Source organism: Dasypus novemcinctus, chromosome 16, assembly GCF_030445035.2.
Source record: "Dasypus novemcinctus isolate mDasNov1 chromosome 16, mDasNov1.1.hap2, whole genome shotgun sequence".
In the NCBI taxonomy this organism is placed as follows: Eukaryota; Metazoa; Chordata; class Mammalia; order Cingulata; family Dasypodidae; genus Dasypus; species Dasypus novemcinctus.
The window spans coordinates 47,493,446-47,505,736 of record NC_080688.1 but is presented as its reverse complement, the minus strand read 5'-3'; the positions used below and the strand labels follow the sequence as shown (position 1 = coordinate 47,505,736).

The 12,291-nt window shown below is 32.8% G+C and overlaps 1 protein-coding gene across 20 annotated transcripts in view; it reads left to right on the top strand.

Moving 5' to 3' along the window:
• Positions 1-12,291, top strand: part of TRAPPC8 (trafficking protein particle complex subunit 8) — a 97,897-nt gene that overhangs the window by 59,602 nt on the left and 26,004 nt on the right. For all 20 annotated transcript variants that reach the window (XM_058277579.2, XM_058277584.2, XM_058277590.2 and 17 more), the window contains 4 exons: positions 2,004-2,078; positions 2,564-2,690; positions 4,696-4,850; positions 11,784-12,226. In XM_058277579.2, the coding sequence (XP_058133562.1) occupies positions 2,004-2,078; positions 2,564-2,690; positions 4,696-4,850; positions 11,784-12,226 (800 nt within the window). The remainder of the gene's footprint in view (positions 1-2,003; positions 2,079-2,563; positions 2,691-4,695; positions 4,851-11,783; positions 12,227-12,291) is intronic.

The following is a 12,291-nucleotide window of genomic DNA, read 5'->3' as shown; positions in this document are numbered from 1 at the left end:
TTTTTTTAATTACATTTTCTTTTGAAAGGCCTATTTTTTTCTATGGCAATAACAAATCAATTTTATTGATACATGTTGATAAAGCAAAAATTCACCCAAAGTGTACAATCAGTGGTATTCGCAGTAATCACATATTTGTTCATTCATCACTTATGATCATTGTTAGAGTACTTTCATTATTCCAATAATAATAAAGAAAAAACAAAACTCATCACCTCTCAGTCTCTATACTTTCCCTGCCATATGTAGCTGCAATTCTTTTTCCTTCTATTATATTTGTACTCATATTTTGTAAACTCAGTCTATATGCAGTATCACCCATATTTGTGTTTTACATGAGGTTTTATCTTATACAGTCCCATGTCACAGTTTTTAGGTTTCCTTCTAGTAATATACATGACCTTAGACTTTCCCTTTTAATCACTGTCATACCCATATTATAGCTCTGTTACTTACAAACACCATGATGTTATTACACCATTTCTATTCATTTCTAAAGAATAAGCAACCTTTTTACCAATTCTGCACAGATTAACCCTCAGCTTTCCATTCTGTCTTCCTTTTTTTTTTTTGCTTTTTTTGTCTTTTTTAAAGATGATAAATAGATCACACAAAATATTATCTTAAAAAACATGAGGTTCCCATATACCCCACTCCCCACCCCCTCACTCCTCCCATATCAACATCCTCTGTCATCAATAAGGCATATTCATTGCATTTGGTGATTACACCCTGGAGCACTGCCACACCACATGTAGCATAGTTTACTTTGTAGTTCACACTCTGTCCCAGTCCATCCAGTGGATTATGGCAGGATATACAGTGTCCTGTATCTTTCCCTGCAATATTCAGGACAACTCCAAGTCCCGAAAATGCCTCATATCACACTTCTTCCTCCTTCCCCCTGCCCTTAGTAACTCCCGTGCCTACTGTCTTGACATCAGTGATAGAATTTCTTCCATTGCTAGAGTCACAACAGTTCTATAGTAGAATACCAGCAAGTCCACTCCAATCCATATTATATTCCTCCATCTTGTGCACCCTGGGATGGCAATGTCCTCTCTACCTCTAAATCAAGCTGGGGCTTAGATCCCTCATGGCTGATGGATGCAATTCTCCTGCTTGCAGTTTTAGACATTTTCTGTTCCCTGGTGTGGTGATTGACCATTCCCTATTAGTTCTTAACTTATTATATATTTGTCAGTGTAATTTTAAAGGAGGCTTGTTAAAATTAAGTGAAAATTTCCTCTTTGTGTAATAAAGTTGTATTTTTTATTAATAGTTGCATTTTTTCATAAATTTCAAACTCTTTATTTCTTTATGAGTTTCTGCTGGTGTTGGGCTAAGATGCTGAACTGGAATTTAAGATGATGTAATTTTTATGTATTGTAACAAATAACTGATACCATGGTAAAACTCTTTATGAGGATGAGATTACTCAAGTGTGAGCCAGTTAGTTCTGTTGCTTATGTAATCAGAGACTGTAGTCTTACAATGTCATTGGTTTTGAGACAGACCTTTCTCCTTTCCCACTTACACTTTTTGTCCTTCATTCTTTCCTATATCCTCCTAAGCCTGTCATTATATTTTCCGTGTGTAATTGGCCAGTTTGGAGAAAAGGGAGGAGTGAAAGATGAAGAAATTTGCTCTTACTTTAAGATTAAATTAAATGACCATTTTGGGCATTGTTGACTATGAGTAGCTGCATATTTTCTCTTGAGGTTTTATCATAGTGGTTGTAACTTTGAATAGGTCACTTCTCCTCCTCAGTGGAGATGGACTGAATGAAATGAAAAAAAAAAGAGATCACGTACATCTACCACTGCACAGTGGTACCATAATTCTCCAGGTGTGGAAATAGAACACTTTACAAAGAGCTTTAGCACATAGTAAGAACCAAAGAAATACTAACTTATTATTGTTATTAAGTATTGATATATAGGAATGTTAATACTAATATTTTGTTCATTAGAACAAATTATTTATAAAATAATTTTTTTCAGGTAACAGGTGAACCTAAAATGATTGGAACGGAAGTTGTTTCAGAATTCCTAATTAATAGTGAAGAATCTAAAGTGGTAATTGTTTTCCTATAGTTTTCTGTCTGTGCCTTCTAAAGGAAGCTGAAAAGTAAACAAAAAAACTTAATTCAGTTTGTTTATATACTGGTTTCCTTAACTGAAATTTTAAGTATTATGAAACTGGAATTGTTCAGGAGGAAATTGGTGTGAAAAGTAGGTTTGCAGTGTTGTTTGGGTGGTAATTTCCTTAGAAGCCTGGGAACAGTTTTTTTGCTTTCTTATTGGGGTCATTGTGGTAATTACACATCCTATTTAGTTGGCAAGTATATTTTTATTAAAAATATATTTGAGAATCCAGACTTATAGTAGTTGAATTTAGGGATTTTCTTTTGAAGAAAATGTTTTTCAGTAAGAGAAATTAATTGGTGATTTACATGTTTAGGTGATAAGTTTATATTTGTGCAACCTTATGGAATTTAGTTATTGCTCTCTTGAAGATATTATGAAAACAGATAATAAAAGTAACTTAAATATCTCCACAGGCAAGACTAAAGCTCTTTCCCCATCACATAGGGGAGTTGCACATTCTGGGAGTTGTTTATAATCTTGGCACTATTCAGGGCTCTGTGACAGTAGATGGCATTGGTGCTCTTCCTGGATGTCACACAGGTAAAGCTATAGCATTGCTAAACAATTAGAAAGCTAATACTTAAATCATTCCTTTGAAGGAAATGAGCAAAAATGGGATATTTTCTGAATAGTTTAATGTACCTATAGATAAAGGTATTTAATCAGATGGAAGAATTAATAATTTGGAATATTTTATACTGTCATAGCTTCAAATATAAAAACTTTATTCACTTCTGATTTATTTTCTTTTGATAATTTTAGGCTCTACTTGTGTATTTTTCCTTTCTGTTATATAACCCAAATTTATTAATTCTGGCCAAGTAAATTCTAACCATTGATTGAGATGTCCACTGCCATGCAAAACCATCTTAGCATCTTCTATTTTTTGAATACTTCCTTTTTATTAAACACAGAGCAATTTAAAGATTAATGTTTTCATGTCATTTAATATTAAACACTTTGAATTCTGACACCCATCTGTAATGAAATGTAGGGTTTTAGCATTAAACTTATATTCTTGGTACCTTATGTAGTATATTTTACAAAGTTTTAAATATATATGTTTAACAGTTCACTTTTTTCCTTTTATTCAGAACACCCTTCAAGATCTAACAGTACCATTTATTTACTTTCTATGGTCATTTGAGTTTCAGTTGACAAGATGCCATCTCTAGCCTTCATTTTATTAGATATTATTAAGATTTTAAGAAATTAAGCAAATAGTCATTGACAGACTTGAATTTTAGCATTTACGAAAGCTGATTATTTATTATATTGGGAAATCTTCCGGGGGAACTTTTAAACTTGTTTATCCCAATTTTACCTTCAATTGAATAGTTCTACTTTCCAGCATATCTAGGATTTTTCAATACAGATTTTTTTTAAAAAAACATAAGCAGTAGTAGAATGCATCCATAGTCACTCAAAAATTATAAACATAATTTGCATTAAAATTGAATACGGGATTCTGCCTTTTAGTAATATATTTATAATTCTTAGTTGACAAGCATCAGGCATAGTTCACTTATTAAGCCTGCTAATCTATTGCATATTTTAAGTAAATTAGGCTTTAAGAAAGTTTTGCAACTTCCTTACTTTCCCACTTGTATATAATTAGGATCTTAATCTATTAGCACTAAGTTATGGTTGTCAATAAAATATAGCTTATTGCTTCTTTAAGGTACCAAGATATCATAATCTGTATTATTTTATGATATCAGTGTTTCAAAACTCTGAATTAACTATTAAAATAAATCACACTTTGTAAGCTGAATTTTCAGGATGTATTAGTATAGTTCAGTATTATGTAAAATGACATTAAGATTCTGGGGTCAAATAAGTTTGGGAAATGCTGCATTATATATCCAGTTATGTTGCATCACACTAACCTTCAGCACCTTAAAGGCTCCAAGTAGTCCTGAAGTAAAGAGAGTTGTATTCCCTAGCTTTTTTTATACATATATGCATTATGTATATAGCTTTGGGAAAAATCTCATATGAGTACTAAATAAGAGTTTGATTTTGAGAAAACCACCTGTATATTACATTTAATTTTCTTTATACAATCTATTGAGATCTAGTTATTCATAAAATAAAAATAATTCAGAGTAGTCTATATATTTGAAAATGAGTTAAAGTAAAAAGTTTACCTATTCAATGTTTTGAAATTTTTTCATTTGAAAATAAATGTCTCTCTCATAGTCTGAATCAAATTGTTGGGTCCTGAACCCTGTTATCTGAGATAGATCTTTTTCGTTAATAGGCATTATGGTTAAATATTGGCTTCAAAAGACTTCTTAGTCAGTGATGTATCTTCATTGTTTCTGCAAAATAAATAAGTCCTGTCCAAATGAGAAATTAAGCCATATGCCTTATGTGCTGTTAAATAGGGAGATAAAATATACTTAATTCTCTGGTAACTGAAAATTGTCTAGAATTTTTGCACTGTACTGAAGAATTAATCTGAAACTTTCCGTATTCAGACTAAGTTGGTGTCCGTTAACATGCCAGATTATTTTAGGGCATTGCTTATTTTTTATTTCAGGTAAATATTCCTCGAGTATGTCAGTACGAGGGAGACAGGATTTAGAAATTCAAGGTCCTCGACTTAACAACACAAAAGAAGAGAAAACATCTATAAAATATGGTCCTGATCGACGTTTAGATCCCATAATCACAGAGGAAATGCCACTGTTGGAGGTATTTCACTTTTTGACTTTTTGTGACTTATTTTATCTATATAGTCAAGTGATATTTTTGAGTAAATTAATTTTAGATTTTGAAATTGATATTGCATTGAAACATAGTTTCAAACTTATTAAGCTTGAATTAAATGCATTCAATTCACAGAGGTAGGGAAATCATGCAAATTATACATTAAGTCATGGCCAGGTGATAAAATTTGATCCCCCAAATATTAATGGAAATTGAGAAAACACTTATAATAGAACACTTTGGTTGTTGTTAAAAATCAGTGATTCTTCCTTTATTTTATAAAGATAACATCAAATAAATGATTGTTAAAAACTTAAACAATATAGAAGTATATGTACTATTGCCCTTCACCATCTTTGTAAGTCCCACCCAGTCCTACTTTCATTATCATATGAGTTAAGGTCTTTTAGTTGCAAAACATAGAAACTAATGCTAGTTAGCATAAGCAAAGAAAGAAAACAATGTATTATTTAGTTGAAATATATTGGAATGTCTCATGGAAACTGAAGTATTAAAGAAAAGTCTCAAAGAGAAAGGTCTCTGCAGGTCCTAGGAATTTAGCAGCAAACATTTCTGAGCCTTTGTAGAGCATTGCTTTTGGTATGACCCTAGTCCAACAACTTCCAATCATTGTGCCACTGTATTAAAAAAGTAATGTTTCCGGAAGAGAAATCTGGCCCACCTTGGATCAGGCAGAACCAGACTAAGAGCAGAGTCACGTGTTAGAAGCACGAACTCTGGAAGGAGACCCTTCCTTTTACATCCTCACTTTCCTTAGTAGGGGAATTATAAGCTTATCAACTTAACTTTGAAAGGTGCCATTGATACCACAAATTGGTGTTTATCTTTTCAGACCTTTCATTGTGCATTTATATATATTTTTAATACTTATAAATGGACTCATACCTGTTAACAAATTATCCGTAACATATTTTATCCAGCAGCTAACTTTTTAACAATGTGACTTCATCCTTTTTTAATTAGTAAAAATTCTTTTTTAACAGCTACATATGGTTTTCCTTTATATCAATATATCATAATGTATTTTAACCATTTATTTGTTGATGAGTGTGATTCTAGTTTTTCATCATTACAGACATTTCTGCAGTAAACATTATGCATGAATTTTGTCCATGTGCTAGACTCTAAAAATGGAATTGCTGGGTAAAAAGTATGCATGTTTTAAATTTTGAAATATACTACAATATTATCTTCAATAAGGCCATAGTAATTTTCACTTTTCTTCAGAAGTGAAAGAGAATGGCCATTACTTCACATCTATATCAAACTGGGTATTACCATTTAAAAAAAAACTTTTATTGCAAATCAGATAGGTGAAAAATAACATTGTTTTTGTTTACATTTCTCTGGTAACTCATAAGGCTGATCAATATATATAGGTTACTGTCCATATGATTATTTTCCTCTTGATTGCCTATCTATATCTTTCAAACAGATGTTATTTTCCTTTTCCTTATTGGATGATTTTTATGGTTACTAATCCTCTACCTATGTGAGATAGGTAACATACTCATGAAAATGGTTGTGGGTAGTATTTAAGTTTAAGGGAAGGGTTTGCTGATGTGCATGCCTTGTGCCCACTTTTACCACTTGCTTAATAATGCATTTAGAGTTGTATAGGGCAAATAAAAGACTAATTGACTGGGTGCCAGTCATGGTTTATAAATGCCTGTATTTTACCTTTGATGATGGTGTTTTTCACCATGTTCTGGTTTAGAAGGCATATCGGACAGTCTTACTTTGTTTTCTTTAAGTTTTATATTTGCTTACAGAGACTTTCCTAGTAAAAACTTTTAGTTTTACTTTTTAATGTCTATATTTTTTAATCCAAGGGAGTACACTTTTCTGAAAGACAGGTGTTTAGGAACAAATTTTGTTTCAAGTCCCAATACCGTAATTTGAATATGAGCAACTCCTTAAGTAATCTTTCTAATACACTAATATCCTGAAATTACCCAAACTGTTTTTTGGATGCTTTCTGTTCTGTTCCATGATTTCCTTATATCTTTGTGTGTGAATACCATGATTTTGTTTTATCTTTTTTTTTTAAATCTAGTAAACCAGTCTTTTTTTTTCCTTTCGCTTATGCACTCTGCCTTTTTTGTCCAGACTTGTCACTGATTAACTAACATTGTGTTTTTAATTATATATCAAATAATTTGTTAGTGCTTATTTTCAAAAAAGAAGACTCTGACGTCTCTAGTTAAAGTTGTTGAAATAACTTAGTTGAAGTCACTAAAAAACATACTTTTAAAAAATAATGCTTTTAGCTTGTAATTTTAATTATCTTTATCATTTACATGTTATTCAATTGTTAAGATTGTTAAATGTATACAAAATGGCAAGTTCAGCTTTTCAGATAGCGTGTTATTAAGAATAAAGCTTTACTCTGAGGCTTCTTTCTAAGACACATCTCTATCTGGCCTTGGAAAGTTCCTTCACTTATAAACTGAGGAAAGTTAAACCTGTTATCTTTGCTTTTAAAGTCTGTTGAATTCAGCAGTCTTTAAATTTACATTCATCTCGTTTTTTATATTGATTATTCTTAGCTTTGCTTTTTGCATGTCATAGTTGTTTTGTTTTTTCTTTAATTGTTACAGAGGGAGTCACCTTGAGTGGGGTGGACCTCTAATCCTATGGAGTAACAACTGCTGTTTGTTTGACTTAAACAAACAAAGAAATGAAAAAGATCCATATCCTCTACATTTTACTTTAATTTAAAACATAAAAATGTATATTCACCATTTTTGGAGGGGTGGATTTAAGGCAGAGGCCTTTTCCTTGATGTTGTTAGTGGTTTCCCGATACAAGTTTCATTTTGTCTTTCTTGCATTAAACCACATCCATAAGTTGTTATCTTCACTTTCCAGTTTTGCTTTCTTCAGAGTGAGAATCTAAAAGACATTTGTCAGGTAGTCCAAGTTCAGTATGTCTAGATTTTTATCTGCAAATAAAAGCTATATTTCAGGTACGTCTGGAAGCAGTTTACATAATATTTAATTCATATAAACAGGTTTGGAAACAAATAATCACTGTTGATAAGCAGAAGGTAGACATAGTAGAAAGTCTCAACACTAATGTTCACTTCCATAAACATCACTCAGTACTTTCTGCAAAGGAATAGAGAAGTTGGTTAATCTCAAAGTAGGTATTATAGAAGTCAAGAAACCTACTATATTTGGACAAACAATGCTATGCATTATTACTGATTTTAAAATTCAGTGCATTCTTATTTCTAATATCATATATCAGAAATACTTTGTAAAATTTGAGGTGTTTAAGGAAATAGTGAAAGAAGTTATCGATCTATGGTGTCTGATGAAAAAGTCACTTGTAATTATTTATGAAAAAAGATTAAGGATGAAAGTTACTAAGCTTATTGAGAGAAGATAAACATTAAAAGAGTTGTGTGCAGAAGCAGATGTGGCTCAAATGATAGCGCTTCCGCTTACCGTATGGGAGGACCTGGGTTCAATCCCTAGGGCCTCCTGGTGAAAAAGAAGAAGAGAAAGCGTACCTGTGTGGCAAGCAAGTGCCTGCATGACTGCCTGTGCAAGTGCCCATGTGGTGAGCCGGTGCCCCATGCAAGTGAGTCATGCAGCAAGATGATGACACATCAAAAAAGAGACAAGGGGAGAGTCAAGGTGAAGCGCAGCAGAAACCAACCGAGGTGGCGCAATTGACAGGGAACCTCTGTCCCCATCAGAGGTCTCCAGTGTTGAATCGTGGTGAATCCAAGAGGAGATAAAATGAGAAGACAACACAGACAGCAAAAACAGCAGGGTGGGAGGAGGGAAAGGGGGGAAAATAAATCTTTTTTTAAAAAAAGGGGGTTGTGTATGTACTACTGTGAGTATACCATACTGAAAGCAGTGACCTGTCAGCTTTATCTACTTCTTAGAAATTGTGGTTTAGAAATATTTTGTTCTTAAAATCTATTGAAGAAAATGGCTGTCCAAAAGTTTTCATTCATTCATTTATTTATTTATTTTTTTGAGTTACCAGGCCAGGGATATGAAACCTAAGATCTCTTATGTTGGAAGCTGGCTCTCAATCACTGAGCCACATTGGTTCCCCTGAGTTGGTTTTTTCATTTGTTTGCTTGTTGTTTTGTTTCGTTTTTAGGAGACACCAGGGACCAAACCCAGCTTGAGCCACATATGCTCCCCTCATTTACTCTTGTTAGGAAAAATTTAACATTTGGAAAAGGAAGCCCTTTCAAGTTCCCACTGCATAGTTACTATATTATGTATATGTACCATAGTTTATTTAACAGGACTTGTGTAATGGATACTTGATTTGTTTCCAATCATTTTCTGTTACAGATAAAACAATGAACAATGTCATTTTGTATTCACATACATGTATCTTTATGATAAATTAGTAGAAGTAAGATTGGTGAATTCTTTGTCTTATTTTCCATTTAAATGCAAAGCATCATAAAAAAACAGATTTAAAAGAACTTCTAGCAACTATGCATTTGAGGTAAAGGCTAGAAGGACTCATCCTTCTTAAAGAGACAACATAGTATATTTAATAAAAACCTGTATTCTAAAGATATGTGATACATGACCCTACAGGTGGGTCACAGGGCTTTTATACTTATTCCAATACCTTTACCATCATATCAGTGCTCTAGCTTTCTTGGTGGTATCCAGGTGCCTGTGTGTATCTTAGTGTATCTGTACAGTACTTGTTTTACTTGTTATTCACTCATCTATTTTTGCTGTAACATCTCAGTAATTGATACTCCCTCACAAATTTTGGGAAGCTTTATAAACATTTATTTTGCCATTTGGGGCTGCCTCTTTGGGATGAAATTAATATACAACTACGAAGATAATTGCAGAACTGTATTGCTTTGTTAAATGCTCACTAAACACATACTACTTAGTGGATCCAAATGTATTTGCTTTCTGGGTTTGACATGCAATGACTTAGAATTTATGTTTAGATAGTAAGCACTATTTTATTGTGCTATCAATTTAATTTCTTTGGTTCATTGGTTTTATAAAGTGAGAGTTTAGATAGCAAGGGGTTTATCTAAAGTTTTTCCTTATCCATTTGATTCCTGAGTTTTGTTAGCAAGCCTTTGGATAGCTGTTGCTTACTTAGTGGGGGATGGCGCTAGTTTACTACTTTTTATAGTGGTAAATAAACTACAATTAATAATAGTTGACATTAATTGAATACTTATGTGCTGAAGCTTTTCTGAACGCTGTGTAACTTATTTGACACTAGCTAATCAGTGTTTTTCAATGTAACACTATGCCTGGCTCATTTTTTCCTATCAGGCTATATTTTGGATTTCTACATTAATCCCTTGATTTCTCATATTCTAATATTCACTTGTAAAGTTTCTGATATCCCAAAGTTTTGAAGTCCCACTCACACTCAGATTCAGAAACACACATTTCCATTGGAATATCATAAATCCTTTGGGGAATGCCAGCTGTAGCTTTATTAGACCATTTTCCTCATACTATTACCTTGATATTCTTTCTTTCTTAGATACTGTCATTATAGTTCTGGCATTTACACTTAAGGATTTTTTAGAGGCAAGTAACTTACAGGGTGAGTTTGTTAGTCCATATTTACACCTTTTTAAAACAAGTCCACAGTCCCTTATCTGAAATCTGTAGACCAGATGTGTTCTGGAATTAATTTTTTAATTTTATTTTTGGAAATGTGTGTGTGTAGCTTGTTATGTAACCCCTGTTGGGTTTGTGGGACAGGTGGGAATGAAACACTTTAATCTTCAATGAAGCATATAAATATTCACACTAGCTGGGAAAGGCTATAGAAAGCCTCGATTAGTTCTGATCCCATTTTGCCCCATATGAGCCTGAAACTGTGCTGTTTGAAATTTAGAATTATGGACTTGCATGTTCTTCCCTTTTAAGTCCCTTAATATATCTTGTAATCTTGATGTATACGTAAATAGTTGAGCTACTTTTTAAGTTGGCAACAAGGACTATAATACCAAGAATTATTTAATTCATGTAGCCATGTTAAATTACTTGTAAATTCTCTTTTCTGTAATCTACAGCATTGTGAAAGTTTTGACATGGTAACCCTCTTGTTACTGATGTTTTACTTTTTGAAAAGTTTATTGAAGTACATCACTCATACATAATAAGTGTACAGTAATAGTTTTGATTACAAAACAAACATATATAACTTCATACAGGACTCTCACACCTCACCCTATCACTAATACCTTACATTGTTGTTAAGCCATTTTAACTAATGATTAAAGAACATTGTCAAAATATTACTACTAACCAAAATATTTTCCTCCAACCCCCCATTATTATCTTTATATCATTTATATATGAACATACATAAACAGTAAGTGTATAGTAAAAGTTGTGAACTTAAAAAGCAAACATGCACAACCATCATATTGGGGTCCCATACATCAACCCTCCACCAATACCTTGCATTATTGTGAGATGTTTTTTACAAATTATGAAAAAATATTGTCAAAATCTTACTACTAATTATAGTCCTTATCTTACATTTGATGTATTTTCCCCCAACCCACCCTATTATTACTTTTCAAATATATTTTTTATGACAGAAGTTGTAAACTTGTAAAACAATCATGTACATGTGCAGAATTCCCAAACAACACCCCTCTCAACACACCACACTGGTAGAACGTTACTTTTAATTCATAACTCTGGAATCTACTACTGAGTGACAGAAGTAACATTGGTCTCTTTATCTCATCCTCTTTTCTAAAATGGAGTTGTTAATTGCCACATACTGAAGGAGATATCAAAGAGAATTAATGAAATATTTGTAAACCTTTAGTAAAGAAATAAAGCATCTTGAAAGTATTATTCATTAGAAGTTCAGACATTATAATAATATTTTTTCCCTCCAATGCAGGTATTCTTTATACATTTTCCTACAGGGCTCCTCTGTGGAGAAATCCGAAAAGCATATGTAGAATTTGTCAATGTCAGCAAATGTCCTCTTACTGGATTGAAGGTTGTTTCTAAACGTCCAGAGTTCTTTACTTTTGGTGGTAATACTGCTGTTCTGACACCACTAAGTCCCTCGGCTTCTGAGAACTGTAGTGCTTACAAGACTGTTGTGACAGAGTCTACCTCTATGTGCACAGCACTCATATCATCAGCTTCTTCTTTGGACTTCGGCATTGGCATAGGGAGTCAGCCAGAGGTGATTCCTGTTCCCCTTCCTGACACTGTTCTTCTACCTGGAGCTTCAGTCCAGCTACCAATGTGGTTACGTGGGCCAGATGAAGAAGGTGTCCATGAAATTAACTTTCTGTTTTACTATGAAAGTGTTAAAAAGCAGCCTAAAATACGGTGAGTATTTTAAAATGTCTCTGATTTAACTTCTATGTTTAATACATGTGCGCACATTCAGATAA